We start from the raw sequence: 16,202 nt of genomic DNA, 5'->3' as shown, positions 1-16,202 counted from the left end.
CGACGGGAGACGTCGTTTTGGTTACAAAGCAGCGCAGGTTGGCTTGAAACGTGCCGTCTTTGGACCAAACGCATTACCTCCGAGAGCACTGCGCTGTCTCGGCGTCGCCCTATTCAATTTGTTTGTGTCAGCTAAATATTTGGCACTCGATTGCAACTCACCCTGAATTAACTACAATCAGTTCCCATCGCAAAGTAAGACGGTCTGACTTTTAAAGGGGACCGTCACGGTTTCGATTAAGGAGAAAGGTTACGGTTGCCTGTCTCATCCGCCCTCCGAAGAGCTGACTAAACTTGGAGCGTCTAGCGTTACGTTAAAAGGAGAGATCTCTGCAAATGCTTTCTCCCGAGGGCAAGCGAGGGGCAGGAGCAGCTGTCATCAAACAAGGAATGACGGAACTTACGTCTGAAATCCCTGAAATAAATGGTCTGCCTGTTGGGATTCAGGAGCTGGATCACCGAGTCGTCGCTGTTCTTGACTCGGCAGCTGATGGTGGCCACGTCTCCCTCCACCACCGTCACGTCTTCAGTAACCAAATTCTGGCCGTCACCTTAAAGAGAGAGCAAAGGTGAAAGAGCCGCGTCAGAAACGGTGCCAGCGCGTTTCATTTGGAAGCCGCAAGCTCCACCGCCGCCGCACGCTCAGCGCTCTCGCAAAAGGCGCCCAGCGGCACGGCACGACCCCGCCCACTGCCAAAAGGACCTGGGGTTTTTAACCGACCGGCCTGGCCGAGGACGAGCTCGCCTCTTCCGCAGGGGGAACCTGGGGCAGGCAGCGGAGGACGGTCGGGCGGCGAGTCGCTCGCCCCGGGGCCCTCCAGCCGGCTGGGGTTACACGGAAACGGGACCCTCGCCCCCCAGCGACTCAACAGGCACACCGCCCGCAGCCACGTCTGGGTTTTGCCGGGACCGGTACTGGTTTCACTGCGCAGATCCAGTTACCCGCACGACGAACGCTCAAAACGGCAATGCCAGGGAACACGAACAGGGATCTTCCCCCCCGAGCTGTACTGGCCACCGCTAAATTAAAGAGGAGTAATTGGAAGGGAGCGTTTATCCTTTGACTTGAGCAGACAGACTTTCGGGAACCAGGTTTTACTCGCTCTGTCTAATCGGCAGGCGCTATTAACGTCCAGAGGCAGGAAAAGAAGAATTCGATGCAATTACGCTGCGGGAGCCTTGTAATCGTTTACAGGTCATCACCTCGAAAACTCTCCTCCTAATGCGTCGAATCGTTCCATCGCGCGCACGCTGAGAAATTTGCTTCACGGGTTAAGGAACGCAGAGGATGGGAATTTGACAAAAAAGCGCTTCGCGTTTCCGTTTTTCCGTAAGGGCCGGGAATCTCGTCAGGATCGGAAAGCGAGCGGGAGGAGCGCGGAGCCAGGGTGGGAGCGGGGGACGCCGCCCCAGGGGCTCCAGCCAGGGGAACGCTCATCACGGCCCCCTTCGCTAACGAGCCGCTTTCAAACCACGCAGCCCTCACGGACCAGGAGGAAAGCGAAGCGGGAGAAATTTCGAGACGGGGACTGCCGACTCGCCAAAGGACGTGGAGGTCGGTGGGCTCCTGGCCGAGGCTGGGTGGCCAGGAGCGGCCCTCTGCTGATTAACAGCTGCCTTCGCACCGCGACCGGCCGGGAGAAAGGCCGGCTCCCACCGCGGCCATGAAAAACGCAAAAATGCGTGGTTCCGATCAAGTTTGCAAACGGTCCATCCGGGGAGGTTATTCGTACTCTGTTTCTTTTCTCGTCCTGCATCGCCTCCGCCTTTCCTTCTTCCTGGCTTACTTTTGCTATTTGACACGCCTTGGAAATAAGCGGTTGACAGAAAGTTTGCATCGTTTGGAAAGAGAGAGCTTGATAAATCGCCCGCCGCCTTTCCGTGCCCGACGGCACCGAGCTGACGTCTCGGCGCAGTTTTCTGCCCTTTCGGTAGAGGTTTCGTTTCTCCAGATTGATGAACTTTGAGCAGCGACACGAGAAGCTGTTATCAAAGAGAATAACACCCGTACCAGACGAGAGTCCCCCAGGCCCGTCGCGAGAGGTGCAAAGAGCCCGTCACGGATGTTTTCCAGGCTCCGGCTCAGCTTTCTACAGGTTGATCACGCTCGAATCCCTCGGAACCGAAGACGAGCACCCAGCCGCCCCGCCACGCCGTCGGTACCCTTCATTCGGTGTTCTCCAACGCTTCTAACGGCTGCAACGCGCGAGTTTCTCGCGGCGCGGAACCGCGCCGCGTCTCGCCTCGCTAAAGAAAAGCCACGCCGCGTCGCCGCCGCGCGGAACCGATCCGTAACAGCCACGTCCAGCGCAAACGACGTTCCGACATCTCGAAAGCAGCGCGAGCAGAAATATTAAACGTTGCTAACGGCTTCTGGAGAATAATTTTATCAAACCCATTCAAAACAAGGTTCTTGCACAAGGATCAGCTTGATACGCTCTCAGAAATGCAATATTCACTACAAATCATTAACAAAGCTATTAAGATTCGATTTCCATCTAAGCAATTATTGCTAGCCTGTTTTTTTAGATTTACTTTAAAAGACTCAATCCTATTTTCAATTCGTTAAACTGTTCCTTGCATTTACTGAATTTTACATCAGCTTAGAAGCCTATTTGAATTCATAAGAATTACAGTAGAAGTAATTTAGAAATAAATTGTTTGAAGTTCAAGGCAGGGAAGCTTTTCATGCCGGGATGCTGCTACATTAAGCCCGCTGACTGATGGCTTACAAGCCCAGCGTCTCGCTCCAGGCTGGCACCAGGTCCCTCTCGAGAAGGGGGTTGCTCTCCCCGGGGGCCCGGGTTAGCGGCAAGGCAGGGTGCACGTAAGGACGCGCCGCACCCGCGTCCGAAGCAGCCAGCGTCTCCGGCCTCCCAGGCTCCGCGCGTTTCTTCGGAATCAAAGGGCGTCTAATCCGGCCGTTGTCTGCAAAGCTCCTCTTGCTCCGCTGGCCTGAATTTGCTCGCTTAGCTGAAAGCACCAGACCGTGCGAGCCGAGGCTTTGGGGTATCTGTATTCGTATCTGCTCCCGCTTACCGAGACGAGAAAGTTATTTCTGTGAACAGCAGCCATTACGAACTCGAAATTAAATAAAAACGCGACGTGAAGCGAGAACTCTTTAGACCCGTCTTCGCGTCAACGTCTCAGGAAGCTTCTTGGTAAACGTTGACCGGCAGCACCTAAGTATTTTGAGGGGCGTCAGACGCATTTACAGCATCGCGATAAGGGAAAAGGAAAGCACAGCCCCGCTGTAAGGGAAAAGGAAAGACTGGGGGTGGGGGGAGACGACGTTTCCGGACCCGACACAGAATCACAGAAGTTGAGAGAAGCAAAGGGAAGCTACTACTGAAAACCAACTTTAAATCACCGGCCAAGGCGCAATCCTCGGGGGGTCGGGGCGCAGGTAGGGCCAGCGGGAAAGCAGCCCGACAGAATTAGGCGGGAGAGATTTTCGCCTGCGACGTGCGAACGGACTACAAAAGCCCCCGTGCGTTGTCCCCGTGTTAGGCAACGGTTTCTCGTCGGGAAGTCCAAGGCGAACCAGGAATCCTCCTCCCGGCGCTCGACGCGCGTTAACGAGCAAAACCCCAAGACCCGATGTGGAGTTTTGATCTCGAGCGTAAGGCGTTGCTCTTGAGGGGGGCTGAAAAGGAACAGGAGAGAAGCCAGCCCCCGGGGCGGGCTTCAGGGTGAACGGCCGTATGCACGCAACGTACGTCCACAACGTTAACGAGCAAGTATATTAGCTGAAACAGGTATCGGCAACGCAAGGGGAAGGAAAAAACCCGCTAGGCGCGTTGCCTTCATTACCCAACGCGACCCTCCGGCCTCGTTTACTGCATCTCTCCGCGCGATGTAACAAACGACGTCGTATTTTACGCTTACTGGAAGGGGGAGCGAGACGGAGGGATGCAACGCTTGAGGAACGGCTTCGGCTGGAACCTATACAATTCATTTTCGCGCTTGTCCTTCTGCCTTAGACCGCTGCAGCCTTTGCTTTTAAGGCTGCAAAGGCAGACGTAGATGAGTAAACCGTGCTTCAAACAAGCTCCTCTCAGCTGGACGCAGCCCAGGGACCTTGGCTCTTACGCAGCGGTCACGTTTAAAATCAGTTTCTTCTCCGGCTGTAGCACACCAGGATGGAGCGAAGCGTCAGGGAGGAGAGAGGGACAGATTAAAAACACGCGCTGGTGAGCACGATTCTTCCGTTTCTAACCAAGCACGAGCCACGGGTACGCCATCGCGAGCAGCAGCACTGCTGATTCAGTACGCGGGATCCGGACACAAACGCTTTCCGAGAACGAGTCATTTCGTGACACCCGAACGAGGCGAGCCCATAAACTTAAACAGAATTCCTCCTAATAAACTGAGTCGAATCAAACAGCCCACACAGATACACAAACCATTTGTTCAGGTGCTCGAGGGAAAAACGAAGCCGTGAGCAATCCACGGAATTAATATAACTCGAATGTGGAAACCCACCTATCCGTTTCAGCTACCGAAAAGGAACGCGGCGCTTAAATAAGCAGCCAAAGCCGAGAGAAGCGTTACACGGGTTTTACAAACGCCTCGCGAGCCGCCTACTCCAAAGCTTCGCCTCCTCACTGTTACTTCTCTTCACTGAGCAGCTTCTACGTGCTCTCCATCCACCGTGGAGAGAGCATCCCTTTAAAACGAAGATCACAAACCACCTTTTCGGGAAGACTGCAGGAACCAGAGAGACTTTTTGTGGCGATCAGATACGGGAACCTTCCGGAGCGGGAAAAAGAAGGACGTCCAACGGCCATTGAACGGCTCTGCAGATTTCCTTCGAGGAGGGAGAAGAGAACTGCCGACGCCGTGCTGGAAGAAGTTGCTGGAGCTCAGTGCATCTGGCCTGGAAGTCTTGAGAGACCGTTTTAAAAAGCTGCGCTCGTCACACTTGAACTTTGGAGAAGAACGGACGATCCACTCTAATTGTGCTGGCAAGAAAAGGCAATTGCTCTTCGCAGACTTAACTTCATGGCATCTTTTCACGGGCAAGAGAACGATAACCATTTTAGCTCAGGCTGCCCACAAAACATACGTACGCCTGCGAGCGCCCGGCGCGGCTTTCATCGCGCGCGAACGCCGCTGCAGCTGAAGAGGTCCCGCGCCGGCGATGAAAAGGATTGGCTCCGGCGCGGGAACGGAACGCTTGAAAAACAGACGCTAGCACCCAGTCTGGACTCCTCCAGGCGTATTTGAAGCACACGGAGACAGGGACGGTCACCCACTTGCATAAAAAAGCTTATTGTGGCAGCTTTAGGGCGAAGGGAAGGCAGGGGCAAGGCAGCCTGCTGCGGCTTACGCCCGTGCCCAAGCCGCGACGGAGACCCGCCGAGGCCACAGAGCCCGGAGCCTCGCGTGGGCGCCTCCGAGCCATTCTTCTTTTAATTTGATCCTCGCACCCTCGGAGCAAAGCTTTGTTTTCCACCCAGATTTACAGCTAACGTTTTGAAACGGCACCCACCTTTCTCTTCTAATAAGATCTAATTACCAGTTTTGTGACCCCGAGTCAAGCGTCTCTGAGATTTTCCTGCATTCGAGTAGCTCTTATTCCCTCTTCAACATCTTCTCCACGGCCAGCAACTGACTCAGCGCGGCCAAAACGCAGCTCCGCTTCCCAGGGCAAAAAGCTCTTCAAGGACAGCAACGGCGGCAAGCAAACAGCGTTCTAGAAAAGTCTCGCTTTCGAGTCTGTTCTGCTGTGCAGGTCTGTCATCTTCAACACGCCGCCGCTAAGCTTTGCCCCGCGGAACCGCCCGTTTGCGGAGCACCGAGAGCGGGAGGTGCCTTCCGGCAAGGCGCCGCGCCGCGGCCTCGGAACCGAGCGGAACAGCTCCCGCTGCAGCGACGCGAAGGGAGGGGATATCACAGCTCAGCCCCTCGCGCCGAAGCTCAGGCTACAGCCGATTGAGGCGGTAACGCTCACCTCGTATTAGTATTTTTACTTTCGAATAATTTAACTCGTGCTATTCTTCCTTTACCGCTACGGGTAGGTTTAAAAGAATTGCTCTGAGGAAGGCCACCGCTGAAGCGCGGTGCCAGCGAAGGAACTGCTCCGTGGCGACATACGGCGCCTTCTGCTTTCGAAGCGGAGAGCGACTCTGCGCAAAGGTTGGTCATTTCTCAGGAGAGGGCACGGAAAAAGAGATGGAGGTGCCAGATCGAAGCTTCGTACTGCTGTCACCGGAGCCGAGATCGACACCGACCTCGCCGCGTGTCCCCAGACCCATCGCACCCAGGGCGAAGAGCTGGTACGTCTTTTTGGGCGGCCAGCCACGCAATGCAAGCGGATCCCCACCAGCGACCCCGTAACCGGGACCGGCTACCACGAGGCTTCCGCTCTTTGCAGCGCACTTCTGCACGCTTCCCCGACGTTGACTGCGGGGACGAGGCCGCTCCTGCCGCTCGGCATCCTCGGCGCCAGCTACTTCATCTTCTTGTCACACGCTTCACGCGACCTCTATAAGCGCGGGGACCTGTTCCCCCTCTTTCGCAGTCCGTATTTCAGCGAGCTTGCGCGCACGTGCGAAGGCTTTCAGCGCCTTTCAGCAGCGATGCGCCCAGCGAGGCGGGCGCCTCCTTTCCCCAGCTCTTGCCAAGCTGCAGCTCGCGCTTCCCCGCCGAGCCCCTCTCGTCGTTTCAGAGAGAACGTGCAAGGTCGTGCTAAAAATTACCTATCGTGGGGAGCATCTTTACATTATGGAACAGAAAAATACACTGCAAATTCGAGCAAGTTGCGCACAGCTATTAAATTTGTGGAGAAAAAAAAAACAAAACGCTACAGCCACCTTTACGGCTCTCCTTGCTTCAAGAGTAAGAATAAAAGATGACGATGGCTCCGAACTGACACCAGAGGCTGCATTTACTTTAAACATTTGTGAATTTCTGCGTGATGAAACGGCCTCGGGGAATTCTTTCTGCTGGTTCGTAACCAAAACGGCACAGGGAGAGAAAACCGATGCGCAACGCTGCCGAGCTCCGCAGCCGGCTACGCGCGGCCAGTCCAAAGGGAAGCAGCTCCCCCGCTGAACCGTGCTCCCCCCAGTCGTTAAAATGCTCGGCGTTGCCGACTCCGGAGGCCGCCGGGAGCTGGGGACGCCCCGCTTCCCAGCGACCCCTCCGGAGAAGCAGCCCTCCAAATCCGGGCGCTTTCCGAAACGCCGACTGGAGAGAGCACCGACGGGGGCTGCGCGCGCCCGTGCTGCCTCCTTGGCGAGAGCAAACTCGTCAGCCCGCGTCCCACCTAACGAGCGAGTTAAAACACGGCTTTCGATCGTCAGAATAAAAACCCAGGCGCGCTTCTGGCCAACAGGCTTTGCAGCCTATAACGCCTTTCCCGACTTCCCGGCGTCCATCGGCGCCGCTTCGCGCTCCTCCCCTGCGTTCCTGCCATCGCCGGTGACCACGCCGGCGCAGATTTACGATCTGTCACCTGCGCTGGGATTAGATGTCACGCTTGTCTTTCTATTACCCAGATAGCGGTAGATAAAACTCCGCGGCCGTACATCGCCTGTCCCTTCAAAGGTTACCGTCGGCGGATGCCGCGGATCAATACGGACCTTATCTGTCACCGACCGGGGGCCGCGGCAAAGGAGGCGACCAGGCGGGAAGAACTTGGCAGGGCTCGCAGCGTTAGTACCCGTTTTTGCGAGACAGCCCGTTGTTCTGCAGATCTCGGGTTTTTATTCCGCGCTTCTAACCAAATCTTGTGACAGAAAGCCATTTATAACGATTGCCAGAAATTTAGTCTTCCAGAGTACGACCGTATTTCAAGTGAACGGGTTCGGGCCGTTTGAAGGAGGAATCCTACGAGTCGCACCCCCCACTGCGGAGCTTTCGGTGTCTAAAAGCACAATTTACATCTTTTGCTGCCGTGGCCGAGCTCGAAAGCCGCGTGCTACGTTTTTCCTGGTTTCGAACTAATTTCTTAACCCATTTGACAGTTCTTAAATAGAAGATGTTGCTCCTGCAGCTTTTTATTTTATTTCTGTCTGTCTATGTACTAGGGATGCTCAAACAGTTTAACTAGCCTTCCAGAGAAGAGCTTTCAAGAACCAGAAGCAGCTGACCGCTTGCTTTTACTCTGGAAGTTGACGGCCCGTTGCAGGAGAATAAAAGGTCACTGATCCACCGACTGTCTGGCTCGCGTAAGGTCGGAGGTTTATCAGAGCACCACCCAAAGGACACCCGCGCGCGCACCGCTCCTCGGCTGCCGCGCACGGGCGAGGCGGATCGTTCTGCGGCAGGGCCTGAGGAAGGGAGCGGGAGGAGGAGCTCGTCCCCCGGGAGCTGCCTGCGGGCTCTGAAGGGGCTGCCGGGGGTCGCCCAAAGGGAGCAGCGAGCAGAGGCGCGGCACCAGGCAAAGCTGCGCGCAGCCTCAGAAGAAATACGAGGCGGGCACCTTTCGCTCCCGACGCTCAGCCGTCGCCGCACGCCGTCACCCGTCAAGGACGCCACCCGAAATCCAAGGCTTCGGTCTCCCTGCCGCCGCTCGGAAGCGGCATCAGCCAGGGAGAAGCAGTTTGTCAACGCACGGCGGTCCCAGCAGGCGGCTGCCTCCATTCCGCACGTTTAAATAATACTCAATGAGGATCAGCGCTCATTTATTGTTAATGCCGCCCTAATACAGAACTCCTTATCTGCATTTTACCTCCCAGCTACATCGCTATCAAGGACACAGACAGCCCAGATCTAAGGAAGGAGACCTCGATTAATCCGGAGTTTTAAAAGGCACGTGGAATTTCTTCTCTCTGTCACGACTTGCCCCACTCGGAGCCCAAGCCTGACGGCCAGCGGGTTGCCGCAGGTCAGAGGAGCGACGCCGATGAAAGATTCGCTTTTTGCAGACAACGCGCGCATTCGGTACGTTTACGTTATCGGATCGAGGTTATTTAACGGCACCCGCCGCCTTCCATTCCTTTCTGCCTCTGCGGCGGGGGGCCAAGGCCGTGGCAGCCTCTGCCGAAACCCTGAGCGCGGAAGGAGAGAACGGACGCGTTTCAGGTTTGTCACCTGCCCCGTCACCTCGACGTCTGTCCCCGTAGAGGCTGGCAGCAGCCACACGCTTCGGAGTCGGCACGGCCCTGGTCACGCTCTGAACCGGCAAGCGTGTCTTTGGAGGCAGCTCGCCCATCTGCTCTCCCTCCGCCCTTCCCCGCAGCCGTCAAACCTACGCTACCGAGGGCATCGATCGGGCAGCGCGCCCGGGGCGCGGGTACGGCGGGGGGACCTTCCCTCGGCGTCCTCCGCCCGCAGGGAGGCTTGCAGGGACACGGACCGCCCCGGCCCTCCGCTCCGAGACACGCTTTGCGATCGCCCAGCGCTTTGCGAAGATGCCGCTGTTAGCCGAGTCCGCTCGGGTACGCGCTCGGTTTTGGACAGCGCAGCGCCCGCGCCCCCCCGAACCCGCCAATACGCCTTAGTCAGGCGGAGGGGATTTTCCTATAACGAGGAAAACTGTTTCAAGTCAGACGACGGGTTTCGATTTTCTCTAATGAGCAGACGTCTCTTTTTTTTTTTTTTTTTTGGTCAGTAGCATCTGTCGCAACACGCAGCTTAATCATCTCTTTGAAACCCAAGAAATCTTTACTTCCATAAAGCGCCCAGGATGAATCTTGATCAACACCAGCCCCATCTCTTTCCTAGAGAAAGGACCTCCCTAACCGCCTGCACGTGTAAGCTCAAGCCGCTCCGACATCTTTAGTTCCGCCGCTGCAATAGGCAAGAAGTAAACGACAAAATTAATAACGAACGCGCAAACCTGCAGAAAATGCCCTGAAGCACAATGGGATAATAAATACATTGGAATACAATATTTTTCCTGGGGCGTTCTGGCCGGTTCCCATTCTTAGGCTAAGACAGCACGCAGTCAGCTTTAAATTCCAACGCTGTACTTGCTGCGTTATACGCAGAAGTTATTCTGTAAGCCTTCGACGAAACACCCGCAGAACTTCGGTCCGAAGCGTTCACCGTCACGTAAAATGAGAAGGCAAAAGATTCAGCAGCTCCAACGAGCGCGAGCTGGGACATCCAAACCGCCCCTCCACCTACAGACCCTCAAACGCCGAAGGCGCAAGGATGAGCTCCCCTCCACGGAGTAAGCCGAGCTCCTATTTGCCCCTTTGAAGTTAACTCCCGGTTTGCAGGCACGGGAGAAAAGCCGATCTCGACTCCTGCCGCAGCATCAGCTTTTTGAGCGGCTCCGCTCGCGCGCGCTTGTCTGCCCGCTCTTCGCCTTTTTGGACCAGATCGCAGAGGTTCGCGTCCCGATCCCGGGTTTCGGTCCCCTGGCACGCTCTCGGCCAGGTCCCGGGGCGCAAACCCATCCGCCCCGCGCGGCTCCGGGGGCACCAGCCCTTCCAAGAGCCTCTGCCCGGCTGCATCCGAAGCCGGAGCGACAGCCGTCCCGGCGCGAGCTTCGCTTTACGCCTGACGCGGGAGACGTCCACGTCGCGCAGAACCCAAACCTCTCAGGGCTCAGCGCAACACTAAAGGCGAAGATACAACGCGCCTCCTGCTCTGCCAGCCCCTGGCATTCAGGCGTCTCATGTTTTCCAGGCCTTTTTCCCCCACGATAAGGCCCAAACCGCTGCTATCGCCTTTTACAGCAAGAGCTGGGTTTCTAATGGAAGCTATTGATTCCAGTTGCTGGGGGCTTCACCGAAATGACAGATACAACTAGGCTCAATAAAACGAAACTAAACACGCCACCACAAGATGGAAACAGCGCTAGCGCAAAAAGCAAAACATAGTCGTAAAACGCTCCGTCTTCCCAAATGCGACGTGCCTACCCAAGGATTACCGGGAGCTTAATCCGACGGCGCCAACGGCGAGCGTTACCGGCCGCGCGGGCTCCGAGGGCCGACCCGAGGGGCAGCGGGACGCGGGGTGCCGCCTTCGGGAGCCCCGCGCCGGCCAGCTCGCCGAGCGGCTCGAGGGCAGAGCAAGGCTCATGCCTCCAACGAGTCATTTTACAACCCCGAGCTGTCCCGCACACCAGGAAGGCGCTGGCCCTCGCAGACTTTGCCCTTCTGCTGCAATGCCCACGTTTACGGGGAGGGGGGAACAGAGGGCAGATCCGTGCCCTCGGCGACAAGACGCTCGAGCGGCACCGGGTTTCCTTGCCCGTTCTCAGTACCCGCATATCCCCATAGAAGAGCCGCGGAGGTCTGCGCCGCAGGTCTTCACCGACGTTATTCCGCTGCCGTTCGGCGGCTGGGAGCCCCAGCGGGCAGGGCCGGACAGGTCTCAAACACCCCACATCACCTCCCCGCACGCTGTTGGACGAGGCGGGGGCACTGTGTTTAGGGCTCCATTTCCTATCCTCCCTTTCTCTTCTCCAAGCCCTCCCACTTTAGGGTTTTTTTTAGAGATTCGAGACAAGATCTTTTGTCCCGGAGAGGACGACGGCGTCAGCGGGGGTTATGTCCCCCTCCCCAAAAACGGGGGGGGGGGGGGAATCTCAGCAGCAGCATTGCCATCAAAGCGAGAACTCCTTCCAATTTCTCCTTCCGAGGAAGGCTAAAAGGGGATGCTCTAACAAAAGCCTTTAGTCTAGATACCAGATCAGACACAATGATGAACGCTCGCCTAAAGGGCAACGTATTTGTAAGTTTTGAGTCTCTCGCAACACCAACCGTCCTGATTCATCCCCGCGACGAAGGCAGTTCTGAGAGCTATTTCACCGTATTTATGATTTTAACAGAAGAGGAAGAAAAAACGTGGAGTCGGCCCTCAATCTGCCCCCCGTCGGATTTAGAAATGTTAGCAAAGGACCAACGCTAACGTCTTCAAACATTAATCCAGTCGCTGCAGATTTCTGCGCGTCCCCCCCTCGGGCCTCCGGCCGGTAGCTCTTCTTCTGCGGGCAATAAAATGCGTTTCTGTCGTTCTTCCCCCCTTCCTCTGTGAGATTTGCTTTGATTAAAGCCATGAAGAGACGAGAAAGGGCAGACGCTCCCGAACACATCACCGCCTGCTGGCAGCGCTCTGCCAGCCGAGGGGAAGGCACGAAGCTCTGACCCGGTGTTTGTTTTTGAAGATCCGTGAGCTTGATCCATGCTCATTCTCCATGCCTCGCTTTCGATCGAGAACCCGCGCCTGCTTGCTGGCTAGCGGGAGAAAGGCGAAGTCGGAAGGGAAAAGAAACCGCGTATACTGCATGCAAAAAGCAACCCACGGTTTTGCGAACCGCCTTAGCCCGGTCCCCCTCGCTGCCTCTAGAGTTACAGCGACGAGACCGTAAAAGAAACAGAGAAATAACGAGAAAGAGAACGGTTTTGGGTGCGGTCCTCGCCCCGTTCCTGCTCAAGCCAGCCGGCGCAGCCTGCGCCCGAGCCCCTCCGAGGCGGGATCCATCCCCGAGCAGGGGAGCCGAGCACCGCGCGCCGCCCCCGCTGCCCCAGCCCCAACGGGGACCGTTCCAAAACCGGATTGTGTTTAGGTTTTAACTAAGTCTTCGTCTTTGTGCAAATCCCCATAGGCCTCGAGGTTTAGATCGTCATTTTAAACAAAAGCAAAGCGGTAAACGCCTTTTACACGCGACGCCGTTCGATATAATTAAGCGATGGGTAAAGCATACGTCCTGCTATAAACGTCACTTAGTTTTACAGTTAAACTCATCGACGTTTATCAAAACACCGCCTCGAGAGCAAACGAGACAGCCACAGCTAGCGTCTTCGCTTCGCTGCTGTCTTTGAAGCGGCACGCTCCAAGGCGAAACCGCAGCAAGAAAAGCTTTCAGGTTTCCTATTTTCATCTTTTTGGCCGAAACGTTCGTTTTCTGCTGCGCTCCTGGACGCGGCAGGACGGACGACGCGTAGCTCGCGCGCGCCGATGCTGGGGAAGGGACGCCGGGAGAAGCCCTGACGGCGGGGGCGGGACGAGCAACCCGCCACAGAACCCTGCCACGGTCCCAGACGCCGACCCCACCGACGGCGCGGCTGCCGGCATAACCCCCGCGCGCCCAGCACCGCGCCACAAGCGCGTGCGAAGAGGCAGAAAGCGCTAACCGGGCTTCGGGGAGCGTCAGCGGGAACCGGCACGTTTCGCTTTTGCTGGTTAGGATCCCGTTTTGCTCTAGCACCTTCTGCTTTGCCGTCCTCCCAGGCTACGCGCCTCCGGCTGCCGACACGCAGCGCGACGTAAAACCCGAGGCCGTGGCCCTTACGCCGGTGGCAGGGGTGGGGCTGCCGGGCGGCAGGACCACGCCACCGCCTCCTCCCTCGGGCCAGCGTGACCGCCACGGCTCCGCGGCGTATCGGGCTGCCCGGTTTGGGCGAGGGGAGCCGCGTAACGGACCCACGCCGATCCCCGCGGGCTCCTGCGCGCGCGGCATTCCCGCCGCAGCAGGTAGGAAGCCCAAGATAAAATGACATTTTCGCATCTGCTTTCTGGTTAAGGGGACGTTTGAGGTACCGCAAAAGGGATGCGAACCGTAAAGGAAGAACACCACAAGCAACGTGCGTTACCAGATACTGCTGCGCCTGTTCTACTTTCAAATCTCAACATTTCTTGTTTTCTCCTGAGAAGCATTAAAACATGCGAACCGAGCCCATTAGAAGCAATTTTCAATTTACTGCTCCTCCTTGATATTCACAGAGTAAACACCAGCAGGCATCAGCTCCGTCAATAAGGATCGCAAGGCACCCGGTTGACTGTAAACTACGTCGAGCTCCCCGACTTTGCAGCTTGAGACAGAAGAAAAGGCAAAAACCCCCAGACTTGAAAGTGATGTTTCATCGTTACCCATCGTTAAAGAGCGATGCCGTTGTACAAAGCCAAAACAGCAAGGAGTGAGTGAACGTTTCTGCCAGCATTTATTAATTCTCCCTTTCTGCAGTTGCGTAAAGCAGAGTTTTTCAGCGGGCGAGCTTCTCCTCCTCCTCCTCCTCCTCCTTTTCCCCCCACGGCCCCGATCCGCCTGGCATCACGGCTCTGCAGCAGAAGCAACCCTCTCTCCGCTCAGACGCCTCCTGCGCGCCCGCGTCGGCAAGGCAACGGGCAGCGCGGGGCGTCGGGGGGCCCGCGCCCGGCGCAGGGAGAAGGGAGGCACCGCCGCAACCCAGCCGTGCTTTCGAGACCCGAGTCGCGTCTCGCCTTGCGTTCCTACCTCCTCTGAAAGGTCTGCAGCCGGTCCCGGCACGGGGCTGGCGCGCTGCTCGCGAGGAAGACGCCGGCAGCCGGCGGCCGTTCGGGGCAGCTAGGGGAAACTGTTTGCAGCCCTTACTGGAAATCGCAAACGCTAGTATTAAGATCAGGTTTCTGCCAGGACTTGAGCAATTCCTACCTCGGCCATCGTGCTTATGCGTTTGCCCGTGCTGCCTGTCTTTAGGCAGCCGTATTTCTGAGGGGGACGCGGCCTGCGGATAGCGACGGCCAGGAAGCAAAAGCGACATCAGAGAGGACGCGACAGCAGCGAGAGCCGCGAGGTGCTTGCCGTTTTGGGGAAAAAACCCCAAATCAGCAAAAACGTCCAAGAAACTCATTGCCGCGTTTCTAAAGCTCAGAGACCAGGCTTCAGGGGTGAAAGGAGCTTGGTCGGTACAAACCGGTGCCCCCTCCTGCCCACCCTGCAGCACGAAGGCCGCTGGCAGATCCGACTCCTGCCTTCCAGCCCACCCAAGCGCCCGTAACAAGGCCGGGGGCCAGATCTGCAGCTAGAGCTAGCTGGCAGCCCAGCCGGCGTCCGGCAAACGGACGCTACGTCCTCGCGCCAGTCCTCCGCGTCACCTTGTTTTCAAATGGCGCGCAAACACAGAGAGACCGCTTCGCCAGAAATCTATCTTCTTAACTGCTTGAAACCGAATTTAAAACGCACGTCCGCAGCGCTCCTATCTGTTCGCTATTCCGAGTTCCTCCTTTGGCCGCACGATAAAAGAACGCAGGAAATTATAACCGACCTTCCCCCCGGCCCGGAAAGGGGAATTAATTACTGCGAGCACAAAGTCAGCGCTATTCCAATAAACGACCGCAAGCCGTTCAAGCACTGAAAAGCAGGGAAAACACCCTAGGGGCTCGCTACCTTGCTAGCCGTTCCTATCGCGTACCAACGTGGATATCGCGGAACAGCTGTGCCCGGGACTATCACAAAGCCAACATTATCTCCGCCATTATTAGAATTAAATAAAGCCTCTCGGTCCCCGCACGCAGCACCAGCAACCTCAAAAAACCTGCAGCTTCTTGCCGCGCCTGGCTTGACGGTAGGGTTTACTGCTCTCAGCCAGGATCAGATGATGGCGGCAATTAGCGGCAAAGTTCCTCGATGCGATGAGAAGCGAATACGTGCTTGGTGCCACGCATCGGCTCGCTGAAACACCCTGGAGGCGGCCAGCGCCGGCACAAGGAAGGGATGCTCAGCTGGAGGGGTTCGCCGGTCGCTCACCTTCAAACAGCGGCTTTTCAGCCTGGGGCCACGCTGGCCTCCTGCTCTCCCCCCTCCCTCCCTCCCTGCAAAGTCCCGTCTCCTCTCCGGCGCAAGCCAACGCCAGCAGCCAGGCGACTCCGATAAACCGCTTGCTTGCTGCGGTTTCGCACCACGCCGCGCTCTCGTGCCGGGACTCCCCAAGAGGGAGCAGCCTCTTTGCGCTGAGGCTTTCGCGCGTCCCCAGGTGAAACCGTTCAGAAAGCTTGCACCGAACGTCGCTGCTGCGGCGGGAGCCCGCAGAGGTGTCCGGGCGGGAGCGAGCCACGCCGGGCAGCCATTCGCAGCCAGCAAGCGGCAGTCCGTATACGACCGGCCTCCCCTCTTTTTGTTTGCAGCTACAGCAGCTGTGTTTCAAAATCGCATCCTCCCGCAGCCCATCTCTGGGTTCCTGCGACCGAAGCGAAGCACGCTGGGATCGTTCTGCGGCCGTCTCACGGGAGGGACACGAGACCTTTCACAGGTCTTGCCAACAGCAGCTGAAGAGCTACCGGACGCTTGCTTACCATTTCGTGAAAGAACAACTTACGTTATACACGACCTTCGCCATTCTCTTCTCAAACCCCAGCGGTCGGAAGAGGTCTGCTTATTTTTGCCGGCCTTTGAGGAACCGTAAGGCTGGCCCTCTAGTACTCGGCACATCGAGGGCAGAATATTGAAAAAAAAAGACTCGTTTTTAAAGGAAGTACTCTACGTTAAGCAAGTCGGCGGCACAGCGGCGAAAGTTTCAGTTTTCAGCAGTTGGCCGTTTT

General features: G+C 56.9%; 1 protein-coding gene across 8 annotated transcripts in view; it reads right to left on the bottom strand.

The window, feature by feature from the left end:
• CADM1 (cell adhesion molecule 1) overlaps nt 1-16,202 on the bottom strand; it is a 159,896-nt gene that overhangs the window by 54,004 nt on the left and 89,690 nt on the right. For all 8 annotated transcript variants that reach the window (XM_087778345.1, XM_087778348.1, XM_087778349.1 and 5 more), the window contains exon 2: nt 404-550. In XM_087778345.1, the coding sequence (XP_087634471.1) occupies nt 404-550 (147 nt within the window). The remainder of the gene's footprint in view (nt 1-403; nt 551-16,202) is intronic.

Source organism: Nipponia nippon, unplaced genomic scaffold, assembly GCF_047370975.1.
Source record: "Nipponia nippon isolate SJK-2023a ecotype South Korea unplaced genomic scaffold, ASM4737097v1 scaffold_43, whole genome shotgun sequence".
NCBI lineage: Eukaryota > Metazoa > Chordata > Aves > Pelecaniformes > Threskiornithidae > Nipponia > Nipponia nippon.
Note: the sequence above shows the minus strand (reverse complement) of the source record. Positions and strands in the feature narration are given on the sequence as shown.